Raw genomic sequence first — 12,172 nt, 5'->3', positions numbered from 1 at the left:
GCCCAAACTAGTGAGGGATCTTAATTAATTCGAGGAGTACCTTTCAAATGGGGTGGGTACACACACACACACACACAAAGAAACCAAGAAAAAGGAACCACTGTCAAACGTCAGAGAGCGTGGTTTTTAATTCACCTACAGTCTCACAGGTTCAGAACTATTCTGGAAATAACAGGACTTGTCTCTGAGATTGAACTTAGTGTTTTCGCTGGTGCAAATGTGACCTATGAGTTTCCTTAGCTACAGATTTCTTTTTTCCCCTTTAGGTAAAGGTGTTTCTCCTGGCGACAGGTGAAACAAGAGCCTATCGATAACTATCTACTTGAGGCCTCAGATTAGTGAAGGAAAATATTTTTACAGAATATGCTAAAAGTTTACTCAGTTGAAAATAAAATAATAAAAGAAGACTAAGGCTCAAAACTTTAGAGCTAAAAACAGAGGAATAAAATCCACAAAACAGGGGACTTCCCTGGTGGTGCAGTGGTTAAGAATCTGCCTGCCAATGCAGGGGACACAGTTCAATCCCTGGTCCGGGGAGATCCCACATGCCGCGGAGCAACTAAGCCCGTGCACCACAACTACTGAGCCTGCGCTCTAGAGCACACAAGCCACAACTAACGAAGCCCACGTGCCTAGAGCCCATGGCTCCGCAACAAGAGAAGCCACCGCAATGAGAAGCCCACGCACCGCAAGGAAGAGTAGCCCCCGCTCGCCGCAACTAGAGAAAGCCCGCATGCAGCAATGCAGTCAAAAATAAATAAATAAAATTTATATGAAAAAAAAGAACGCCACAAAACATTAGTCACAGTCCTTGAGAAATAAACTAAATAACTTCCAACTGAACGAAGAGGAAATCTGAGGTTGAAAGCAAAAGCACTTCTTAAAGGGAGTATCAAAAGTGAAAATATACATATGCCAGATCTGGGTTGGGAACCTAAGACCAGAGATTCTCATGTATAATATAATAATGACTAATATGTATTGAGTGCTCACAATGTACCAGGTACAATTCTAAGCCTTGGATTTGACAACCTGAAGTCAAAGATTCTAATGTAATAGAATCTTTGGCTCCTAGGGTACCCAGCATGAGAGAGCCATTAATTAATCAGCTTGTGGGCAGTTCTCAACCATTTCTTCCCCTGGCACACAGGCACACATAAGTCTTACGCTTAATACTCAGGTACTGAACACAAAGCCAAAAAATATCCTATCAGTCTGGCTCTAGATAGGCTCTAAATTCATTTAGGAGCTAAGCTTGCCAGGTTCAAGATCAAAATCTCCAATAACCACATAAAAACCCTAATTTTGCAGATGAAAAAGAGATCCTTATGCTTTAGCAACCAAACATGTAGGTAGCAGAACTGATATCTTATGAAAATTAGTTCTGTATTTTATAACACAGTCTACAAGGCAATTAGTTTTAAAATTCTTGAAAGATTATCAATCACTCTTCTAGATCTTAAATTACTTAAACTGTCAATTACCCCTGGTTATTCCTCAGTTCTGACTCTCTAATAAAACCAGGTCAGCTGTGGATGTTTACCACCAAGAGCCAATGCACGAGTACTCCCACATCTGCAGAGATATTCTTCAGGTCTGAATTAGCTCAAAGACTCAAGCAGTAAGCAAACGAGGTATCAACGGAAACTTCAGGGTTCAGAAAAGAACTTCCGAAATGATTTGATGGGCAAGTCATTCGCAATTATTTATAATGAAAGAAATTTAGCATGGCTCTTACAGAACTTGTGGTTTGAAGCAGAAATGAATGCTAGTGGGCCTGTGAGAATAGGTTAGAAGCAAAGCACACACCTAGATAATTCAGTCAGTTACTGTAGCTCATCTGAATGTGGATGAGTAATCTTCCCAACGTAACCAGTTCTAAACTGAAATATTTATGTTGGGAAGATATTTCAGCTTAGGACTGGATGACAACAACTGGACAAGTTTAACTGCTCCTTGAGGTTACACCTGAGATCTGACAATAAAACTCCTCAGCAGTCAAGGAGACCTCTCCTCTATTCACAGTTAGCAGTGTATCTCCTCTATCAAGTTAGGTAGATATAAATTAATAAGGAGGGGAGCTTAAGGCCCTTAAAATGTAACAATTACATAACAACGAAATGCAGTTTGTGAGCTTATACTGGAAAAAAAGGCTGTTGAAAAACATCAATAAAACTAGAATAGATTGTAAATTAGATAAAAGTGAATCAGTGTGACTACCCAAAGCAATCTACAGTTTCAGGGCAATCCCTAGCAAACTACCAATGGCATTTTTCACAGAACTAGAAAAAAAAAATTGCACAATTTGTATGGAAACACAAAAGACCCTGAATGGCCAAAACAATCTTGAGAAAGAAAAACAGAGCTGGAGGAATCAGACTCCTGGACTTCAGACTATACTACAAAGCTACAGTAATCAAGACAGTATGGTACTGGCACAAAAACAGAAATATAGATCAATGGAACAGGATAGAAAGCCCAGAGATAAACCCACGCACATATGGTCACCTTATCTTTGATAAAGGAGGCAAGAGTATACAATGGAGAAAAGACAGCCTCTTCAATAAATGGTGCTGGGAAAACTAGACAGCTACATGTAAAAGAATGAAATTAGAACACTCCCTAACACCATACACAAAAATAAACTCAAAATGGATTAAAGACCTACATGTAAGGCCAGACACTACAAAATTCTTAGAGGAAAACATAGGAAGAACACTCTATGACATAAATCACAGCAAGATCCTTTTTGACCCACCTCTTAGAGAAATGGAAATAAAAACAAAAATCAACAAATGGGACCTAATGAAACTTAAAAACTTGTGCACAGCAAAGGAAACCATAAACAAGACAGAAAGACAACCCTCAGAATGGGAGAAAATATTTGCAAATGAAGCAACTGACAAAGGATTAATCTCCAAAATTTACAAGCAGCTCATGCAGCTCAATATCAAAAAAACAAACCCAATACAAAAATGGGCAGAAGACCTAAACAGACATTTCTCCAAAGAAGATGTACAGATTGCCAACAAACACATGAAAAGATGCTCAACATCACTAATCATTAGAGAAGTGCAAATCAAAACTACACTGAGGTACCACCTCACACCAGTCAGAATGGCCATCAAAAAATCTACAAACAATAAATGCTGGAGAGGGTGTGGAGAAAAGGGAACCCTCTTGCACTGTTGGTGGGAATGTAAATTGATACAGCCACTATGGAGAACAGTATGGAGGTTCCTTAAAAAACTAAAAATAGAACTACCATACGACCCAGCAATCCCACTACTGAGCATATACCCTGAGAAAACCATAATTCAAAAAGAGTCATGTACCACAATGTTCATCGCAGCTTTATTTACCATAGCCAGGACATGGAAACAACCTAAGTGTCCACTGACAGATGAATGGATAAAGAAGATGTGGCACATATATACAATGGAATGTTACTCAGCCATAAAAAGAAATGAAATTGAGTTATTTGTAGTGAGGTGGATGGACCTAGAGTCTGTCATACAGAGTGAAGTCAGTCAGAAAGAGAAAAATAAATACCGTATGCTAACACATATATATAGAATCTAAAAAAAAAAAAAGGTTCTGATGAACCTAGGGGCAGGACAGGAATAAAGACACAGACGTAGAGAATGGACTTGAGGATGGCGGGGCGGGGGGGAGAGGGTAAGCTAGGAAGAAGTGAGAGAGTAGCACTGACATATATATACTACCAAATGTAAAAACAGATAGCTAGTGGGAAGCAACTGCATAGCACAGGGAGATCAGCTGGGTGCTCTGCAACCACCTAGAGGAGTGGGATAAGGAGGGTGGGAGGGAGACGCAAGACAGAGGGGATATGGGGATATACGTATGCATATAGCTGATTCACTTTGTTATACAGCAGCAACTAACACAACACTATAAAGCAATTATACGCCAATAAAGATGTTAAAAAAAAAAAGAAAAAAAAGTGTATCAGTGTGACATGAATGTAGTAGCTGTATTGTGGTTATATAAGGTAAGCCTTGTTCTTAGGAAGTAAACAATTAGGCATTAGGAGGTTACGGAGCATGATTTATGAAACCCACCCTCAAGTGATACAGGAAAACAGATTATACAGATATAGAGAGAAAGATGAAGCAAATGTGGTAAAATGTTAATTGGTGAATCTGGATAAGGGTATATGGAGTTCCTCTGTACTACTCTCATGACTTTTCTCTAAGTTTGAAAATACTTCAAAATTAAAAGGAATTAAAATCAACCAGCTGAATTTATTCTAAACTTAACATCAAAACCTAAATGAAAAGGAAGTGAGAAAGGGAAACAAATCTACACTCTGTCATTATGTTTCTGAGCCAGAGATAGTGCTGAACATTTTACAAAAGTCATTCTACAGAATCCAAAGAATTTCGATTTTGAGTCAGACAGTTGGGTTGGTTAATCACTGAACTCCACAATTTTGTAGCTCTGTGACTTTAGATTATTCTTTTCATCTTCTTGAGTCTCAGGGTCCTCCTCTATAAAATGGAGATAATGCTACCAAGAGCACAAGATGACTGAGATGATTAAGTGAGATGATAACATCAAGTACTGCACACCTTATCTGCATAGCACTGTGCTAAGGGTTGGGAGAGAAATCTCTATGGGACTCTTAAGTTTCTGCGTGTCTTGTAAGCAAAGCCCAAACTGCTCTTTGTTCTGGACTATCTTTCCAAGGAGGTTTATATAACAAACAGCTTTGTGAGACAGAAATAGTGTCCCACATCAGAACAAAGGGGAACATGCCTGCTGCCATTATAAAGGTCTCAGGGTCCTCTCCTATATAACACACACAATGCCTGTGCAGGTATCATCTGACCCTCTTCACCGTGCCCTGTGGGAAGAAGAGGAGCTTGGGGAACCCACACAAGAAAACGTTGATACTCTGGCTACTACTTTTTCTGGGAATAATAAAATAATAAAAGCCTTTTATTTCGCCCAGGGCTCTCATATTTTCTGCCACCATCCATGAACTATGGTTGACTAACTTATAGGATAAAATCACAAACCCCTCACGGTTCTTAACACTAAGCACTTTCTGTTAATATTACCTCATTAAACCTGATCAATAGCCCTGTAAAGTTCAGCATAACGCTGCATGGTACAAGTAAGGTATTCCACAAATAGTTACTATTTTTTTTTTAATCAGTCATCAATTTTATACATATCACTGTATACATGTCAATCCCAATCGCCCAATAGTTACTATTATCTTCTTCATTATCATCATCATCATTAATCCTTGCAATAATCCTGTAAACGAGAAATCAATACCATCATCTGATAGCTGATGGGTTAATTAAAAGCTGCCAAGAGTAAGTCAGTCACATTCGTGAAGGGGCTGGAATTTGAATTCTTTCCACCATGTCATCTTATAGCTTTAAAATTATGAACTCATTTGGTGAAGCTGCAAGCTTTATATTATACCCCAACAGCTATGTTTCAGGCACTTCGCTGATCTGGGGAAATAACAGTGAATAAAATATGCTCTCTGTCTTCGTGAAGCTTATAGAGGAAATATACACCAAAACAAGTAACACAAGACCAAATAATCGTTAACTCTTATAAGTGTTATGGCAGAAGCAAACAAGGGACTGAGATAGAGGATAACTGGAGGACATAGTTTCCAAACTATAGGTTGTCAGTTGGGAAGAAATTCAGTGAGTCCCAACCAGCATTTTTTGGAAAAATGAAGCAGCACAGAATAGAAAAGAATGCACACACATTATAAAGTACTGTTCTGTGAAACTTCCATCTGGCATAGGAAGTCATGGTATAAAATCATTTCCTTTAGGCACAGGGAATAATCTATGCAATGGGAATGCAATGGCAATGGAAAGAACTTGCTATGTTGGAAAACCAGAAAATTAGTGTGGCTACCATCCTACAGAAAGAAGGGATAGAGTGGCATGAATTGAGGTTGGAAAGAAAGATGTTAAGGTTCTGGCAGTGAGTTTGTGTAGTTTTAAACAGATAAGTGATATGATCTGATTTACATTCTAGAAGTCACTTCTGTTGCTATAAGGAGAATGGATTGGAGAGAGGGCAAGAAAGGAAACAGAAAGACCCATCAGAATGCTGGTGTTAGCAGCTGATGTAGGTGATAATGGTAGCTTGGCTTGGGGTGTGGGAATGAAGAGACAGCAGCGATGGAAAAGAGTGGATGAATTCAAGGTGTTACTCTTAAGACAGAATCAGTAGAACTTGCTGAAGTGAGCATCAGAGGTATACTCTAAACAGTCAGCCATATGCAAATATTGTGGTTCCATGCACATGCCATGCTCTACCATGTCAGTGTCTATGCACATGCTCTTCTTGAAATACCCTATCCCCACCAAGCGCTCTACTCACTCAGTACACTTCTACACATCCTCTCCTCAGGATTGAGCCCCAACATAGCCTTCTCTGACACTAAGAAGCTGTCTTCTCCATATTCCCTTAGCACTTCACAAACGCTTCTAACATAGTGGTTACAGACTGCACTGCAATGACCTGTTTATACAGCTGTTTCTCAAGTTACTCTGGAGCCATGCCAGGGCAGAAACCATATTCCATTCACTTTCAACCTGGGGACTGATAGTGCTTAGAAAACTTTAGACTCAAAGAACCAGAGAAATGGCAACATAAAAAAATCCCAGCTTTGTCACTGGTTTTGAAGATGGAAAAATGAGGCCGTGAGCCAGTGTAGGAGTGGCCAAGATGACTGAGTAGGAAGACCCTGACCTCACCTCCTCCCAGGGGCACACCAAAATTACAACTATTTACAGAGCAACTAGTGATGACAAAGACCCAAAGACTAGCAGAAAATGTCTTCTTACAATTAAAGACATAAAGAAGGAACCACAACTAGATGGGTAGGAGGGGTGGAGAACAGTATAGGCAAGACCCATACCCCGAGATGGGCAACCCACAAAAGGGAGGAAAATTACAACAGCAGAGGTTCTCCCAAAGGAGCCAGGGGTCTGAGCCCCACATCAGGCTCCCCAGCCTGGAGGTCCTACACAAGGAAGACAAGTTCTCAGAACATTTGGCTTTGAAGGGTAGTGGGGCTTACTTTCAGGAGAGCCAGAGGGCTATAGCAAACAGACTCCGCTTTTAAAGGGCACACACAAAATCTCATACACTCTGAGACCTGGCAGAAGCAGTAATTTGAAAGGAGCAAAAATAAATAAATGAGCCGATGTCAAACTAAAAAACTTTTGCACAGCAAAGGAAACTACCAACAAAATGAAAAAGCCCACCTACTGAATGAGAGAAGACACTTGCAAATGATACATCTGACAAGGGGTTAACATCCAAAATATACAAAGAACTAATCAAACTCAACATCAAAAAAACCCCAAACAAACCCCCAAACCCCAAAAAACAAAAAAACCCAACAACCCAATTAAAAAATGGGTAGAGGACCTGAACAGACATTTTCCCAAGATATACAGATGGCCAACTGGCACATGAAAAGATGCTCAACATCACTAATCATCAGGCACATGCAGATCAAAACAACGAGATATCAATTCACACCTGTCAGAGTGGCTATTATCAAAACACAACAAATAAAAAGTGTTGGTGAGGATGTGGATAAAAGGGAACACTTGTGCACTAACGTTGGGAATGTAAATTGGTGAAGCCACTATGTAAAAATAGTTTGGAGATTTCTCAAAAAGTTAAAAATAGAACTACCATACAATCTATGAATTCCACTTCTAGGTATATATCCAAAGAAAATAAAAACACTAATTCAGAAAGATATATGCACCCCTGTGTTCATTATAGCATTATTTACTATAGTCAAGGTATGGAAGCAATGTCAGTGCCCATCAATAGATGCATGGATAAAGAAGATGTGGTGTAGGTATACCATGGACTATTATTCAGCTATTAAAAAAAAAAAAAAGGAGTCTTACCATCCGCGACAACATGGATGGATCTAGAGGATATTATGCTATGTAACATAAGTCACACAGAGAAAGGGAAATACAAATGAACAACCATAACCAAACAGGAACAGAGTTATAGCTACAGAGAACAATTGGTTGCTGGTGGGGAAGTGCTGGAGGGAGGAGAGAAATAGGTGAAGGAGATTAAAAAAAAACTGTAGATTCATTAATCAAAATTTGCTGAATGAATGTACCCTTTCGTGTAATACATTCCTTCACTCCTAAACTAGGTAAGGACCCTCATTCACAGAGGTATGTATTGCACAATTTTTATTTATTTTTATCCTTGTTTCAGATCATCTCTTTTTTTAATTAATTAATTAATTTTGGGGGCTGAATTGGGTCTTCGTTGCTGTGCACGGGCTTTCTCTAGTTGCGGTGAGTGGGGGCTACTCTTTGTTGCTGTGCGCAGGCTTCTCATTGCGGTGGCTTCTCTTGTTGTGGAGCACGGGCTCTAGGCGCGTGGGTTTCAGTAGTTGTGGCATGCGGGCTCAGCAGTTGTGGCTCGCGGGCTCTAGAGTGCAAGCTCAGCAGTTGTGGTGCACAGGTCTAGTTGCTCTGTGGCATGTGGGATCTTCCCGGACCAGGGATCGAACCCGTGTCCCCTGCATTGGCAGGTGGATTCCTAACCACTGTACCACCATGGAAGTCCCAGATCATCTCTTGATGACCTTTTGTTTGGGGAAATATATATTTACTTGGTTTATGTTGTCAGACAACTCTATTACATTCTGTTTAAAGATCAGATCGTGCTCCTTGCCTTCACAAACTAAACAGCATAGTGTATAAGAAGGAGCCGATTTTGAAGTCAGATCTCTGTTCATAAACCAACTCTTCAATTTATTGACCAGGAGATGTGGGTAGCTTATTTAATCTCTCTAGATCTCAATTTGCTCAACTGTATCATAAGGTTAATACTTCTCTGTTTTAGGGTTGTCCCAGGGCTTAAATGTGAAAGTGAGTGCTTTCTTTACAAGGAAGAATATAGCCTTTGCAAAACTAAACACAAATTGTTTCTGGTCATGGCACTATCTTGACCTAAGGGCTTTGAATGGAAACCACCTCACACACACAAAGCTTGGACACTGAGGTCTAAAACTACTTACGCTGGACATAGTTTACTGTCCACATTAACATGACTTCATTATTTCTTTGTCTTAATTAGCATAATTTTACTCTTCTCGGAGACTCCTGCCCAAATAGCTAGATTGTTCACTACAGGAACTTCCTGAAAAATCTATCAATTCTGCAATATAAAGAAAGCATCAGCAGTTTATGTCCTAAGAGTCCTTGCTCTTTCCATCAATCTTTTTTTCTTTTTGGCACTGTGCAGCATGTGGGATCTCAGTTCCCCAACCAGGGATCGAACCCGTGCCCCCTGCAGTGGAAGCGAGGAGTCCTAACCACTGGACCTCCAGGGAATTCCCCCATCAATCTTAAAACTGTTAAGATCAGTATCCTATCCTCCTCAAGCCATCTCCTCCACTTCCCTGTCCTCTCACCCTCTGCCACTGAAAGACCAGCCTTAAACCATACTTCAAATGCCTTCCCAGTGAGAGACACTACCAAAGCTCTGTTGTGTTAGCCCAGTAAGCCATGAACCCAGCTTTTTCTTATCAAATGGTCCATTGGTGATACTTGGGAAGCTGGCACTGGACAGGGCAGTACTGTTGCAGCAAAAATACAAATGAAGTTTTCCCTCTCCTGAGAACAGGAAAATAAAGGGAACAGTGAACAGGCTAGAGAAGAAACATAACCTGGCCTGAAAGAGTTAATCATTCCTAGTTTTTTGTTTTTTTTTTAACTGTTACTAATCTGTAGTGTCTGTAACTAGATTTGTACTTCACAAAGCTAACCCATTACTCTTTAACACTATGTGAATTACATCCTGGACTTCCTTGTAGCAAATCACCCTTGTAGCATTTGCATTTCCGAAAAGAGGTCACAGGCCGATAACCCACAGACAAACGGACCCAATTACGGGGCTGCCTGACGCCAGCTGTGACTATTTTGAAATAATGCAGGAAGAAGAAGAATGCAGGACCTTGACTACTTTGATCCTTATCTTATACCCCGGACTGCTGCGAGCCCCACATATAAAATCTTCTCCGATTCCCGAAGGAGAGGGGGACAAAGTTCTTGAGGCGCTAGCCTGCTGTGTTTTCCCTTCTGCCTGGCAGAAAAATAAAGCCATCTCTCTCTTCCTCCAAAATCTCTGTCTCCGTATTTCTGTTCGGTGTCGGTGCACAGGGAAGCCGATATTTCGGCAACAGTACATCTCCAAGCATAAAGTCAAGACAGAGGGATTTCCAGAAATACTGTAAAAATGAACTAAATGAAATATATATTATATGCCAGACAAAGTATGTCCACTAATGTGTCCATTAAAAGGAAATAGGTTTGTCAAAACTACAACGTACAGTTTTGTTGAAAAACTGCATAGTTGGCTGACGCGTTTTAAAAATTATTTCTGATGAAATCTAATGTTCCAGTGTTTTATTCCCATCCTCATTACAGAGCTGTTCAAATACTGAAACCGAGTCCCCCCTAAAACCGAGTCCCTCTGCCAAGTTTATGATTAACCTCCCCATCCAAAACGTTATTCCCTTTCTTGTCTAACACCTGTTCGCCTCAAGACTGAGGAGGAGTATCAAAGAAAAGGGGGGATTGAAACCGAGCAGGACCCTGCGGGGCCCTCCCAGGTACAAAAGACTTTCTGTTTCCTTGTTTCTCATTTGTAGGAAAAAGGCTTAGCCCCCTAGACCTTCCCCGAGTTCCAAAGGGCAGATTCAAACAGTTACTCATCAGAAAAGTGAGGGCAGACAGAAACAAAGGAAAAGCAGTGAAACAACAGAGCAGCGAAAAAGCGGAATCCTAGTTCCCCCTCAGGGGATACACACAACAATATACTGTATCTTAGAGTTTTTCTACTGGAACTAAGGCCCCAACCCAGGTGGAGCATGGTAACCAGTAGCTAAGAACCCACTCTGGTCAGAACCTAGGGAATGAGATGTTGATCTTTTCTGACCCCGGTGACTTCTACTAAAGCCTGTACTCTCAACCTCTGCCCCAATTCTATACTGAATTCACCTCTGCTCAAGCCCCTTCATGAATATGCAGATACCTTGAGCTTAAAACTTCCCCAATTTTGCCATCTGGGGAGATACTGCTTCGGGAAATATCCCCCCTCGCCCGTCCCCCTCCCCTTCTCCTTACTTGCTGCAAGTAATAAATCCTTCCTTCTCCAGGTCTTTGGTTTGGTTGTGTCTTTTGCCCCCATGCTCACCAAGAGGCAAACCCAGTTTTCCGGTAACAATATGCCTCAGAATCAAGAAAAACAGGGTCTCATGTTATCTTTGGAGTTACCAAAAATAATGCTAGGACAGGCAGCGAAAATGACTGGAAGAGAAATGACCAGTTTTTAAACTAGATCCTTTCAAATGAAAATTCAGATCCATCATCAACTTCACTAAGCGTATGGAGCACTAATTTCTAAAGGGTCTAATCATGCATGGCCCACTCACTGGCCACCCAGGTAAAGCACACTGAGCTGCCAGGCGGTAAGCCGTGAGGGAAGCAACATGTGCCTCTCAGGTTTACTTTTCACCCTGAGAAACTGATCTGGGCCGCAAGCTCGACTCTCGACTGGGTTTGCCTCGGCGGCTCAAGCAGCTCCAAAAAGGGGGAAGGAGGCAGCAGAAACAAAAACAGGGTATCCGCGGAACCCGCCCTCCCGATGACTGGGGACTGGCCCGTAGCGGAGTTCGGGGGGCGGGGGCCCTCTTTATGCCAGTTCCCGGGCCCGTACCTGACAGGCGATAGACCTGCGAAACCCGCACGCCATGTCTGTCTCCACGAAGCCCGTCCCAGCTGGATGGTGTTGAGCTTCGCCCCGCCCTCCTCTGCACGCCCCGCCTCCGCGCGCCGGAAGCCCGCCCCGGAAGGTGCTGCCAGCCAATCAAGGAGCCGCGTGGCCCACAACTAACCTCTGACCCGTTGCCGCGAGGGAGCGCGGGAAATCCCGGGTGCATCTGGAATTTCGCAGGTGGTGAGGACCATGGCCACCTCTTCGGTGTCCAAGGTATGTGGGGGCGGGCGCCCACTGGGACTCCACAGCTGCCTCATTCCCTTGTGAAGAAGGGATGAAGCGGAGGTTACGTAGACCTCGTTGTACCGGCTTGAGGGGAGGGGATGGCGGGCCG

General features: G+C 41.9%; 2 protein-coding genes across 15 annotated transcripts in view; one reads left to right on the top strand and one right to left on the bottom strand.

Annotated features, from left to right (window-relative positions):
• The window catches only part of RARS2 (arginyl-tRNA synthetase 2, mitochondrial), a 78,959-nt gene extending 67,109 nt beyond the window's left edge, over positions 1–11,850 (bottom strand). For 4 of the 5 annotated variants that reach the window (XM_061207388.1, XM_061207389.1, XM_061207390.1 and 1 more), the window contains exon 1: positions 11,779–11,850. In XM_061207388.1, coding sequence (XP_061063371.1) covers positions 11,779–11,814 — 36 coding nt within the window. In that variant the 5' untranslated portion in view covers positions 11,815–11,850. The remainder of the gene's footprint in view (positions 1–11,778) is intronic. The other variant, XM_061207393.1, reaches the window with a different exon arrangement.
• A 136-nt stretch (positions 11,851–11,986) lies between these two features.
• The window catches only part of ORC3 (origin recognition complex subunit 3), a 65,314-nt gene continuing 65,128 nt past the window's right edge, over positions 11,987–12,172 (top strand). For 9 of the 10 annotated variants that reach the window (XM_061206744.1, XM_061206748.1, XM_061206743.1 and 6 more), the window contains exon 1: positions 11,988–12,051. In XM_061206744.1, the coding sequence (XP_061062727.1) occupies positions 12,028–12,051 (24 nt within the window). In that variant the 5' untranslated portion in view covers positions 11,988–12,027. Of the gene's footprint in view, positions 12,052–12,172 lie in introns of all 10 variants that reach the window. The other variant, XM_061206746.1, reaches the window with a different exon arrangement.

The sequence above is a fragment of the Eubalaena glacialis genome, chromosome 12, assembly GCF_028564815.1.
Source record: "Eubalaena glacialis isolate mEubGla1 chromosome 12, mEubGla1.1.hap2.+ XY, whole genome shotgun sequence".
Taxonomy (NCBI): Eukaryota; Metazoa; Chordata; class Mammalia; order Artiodactyla; family Balaenidae; genus Eubalaena; species Eubalaena glacialis.
The sequence above is the reverse complement of the archived record's forward strand: the minus strand, read 5'-3'. Positions and strand labels throughout refer to the sequence as shown.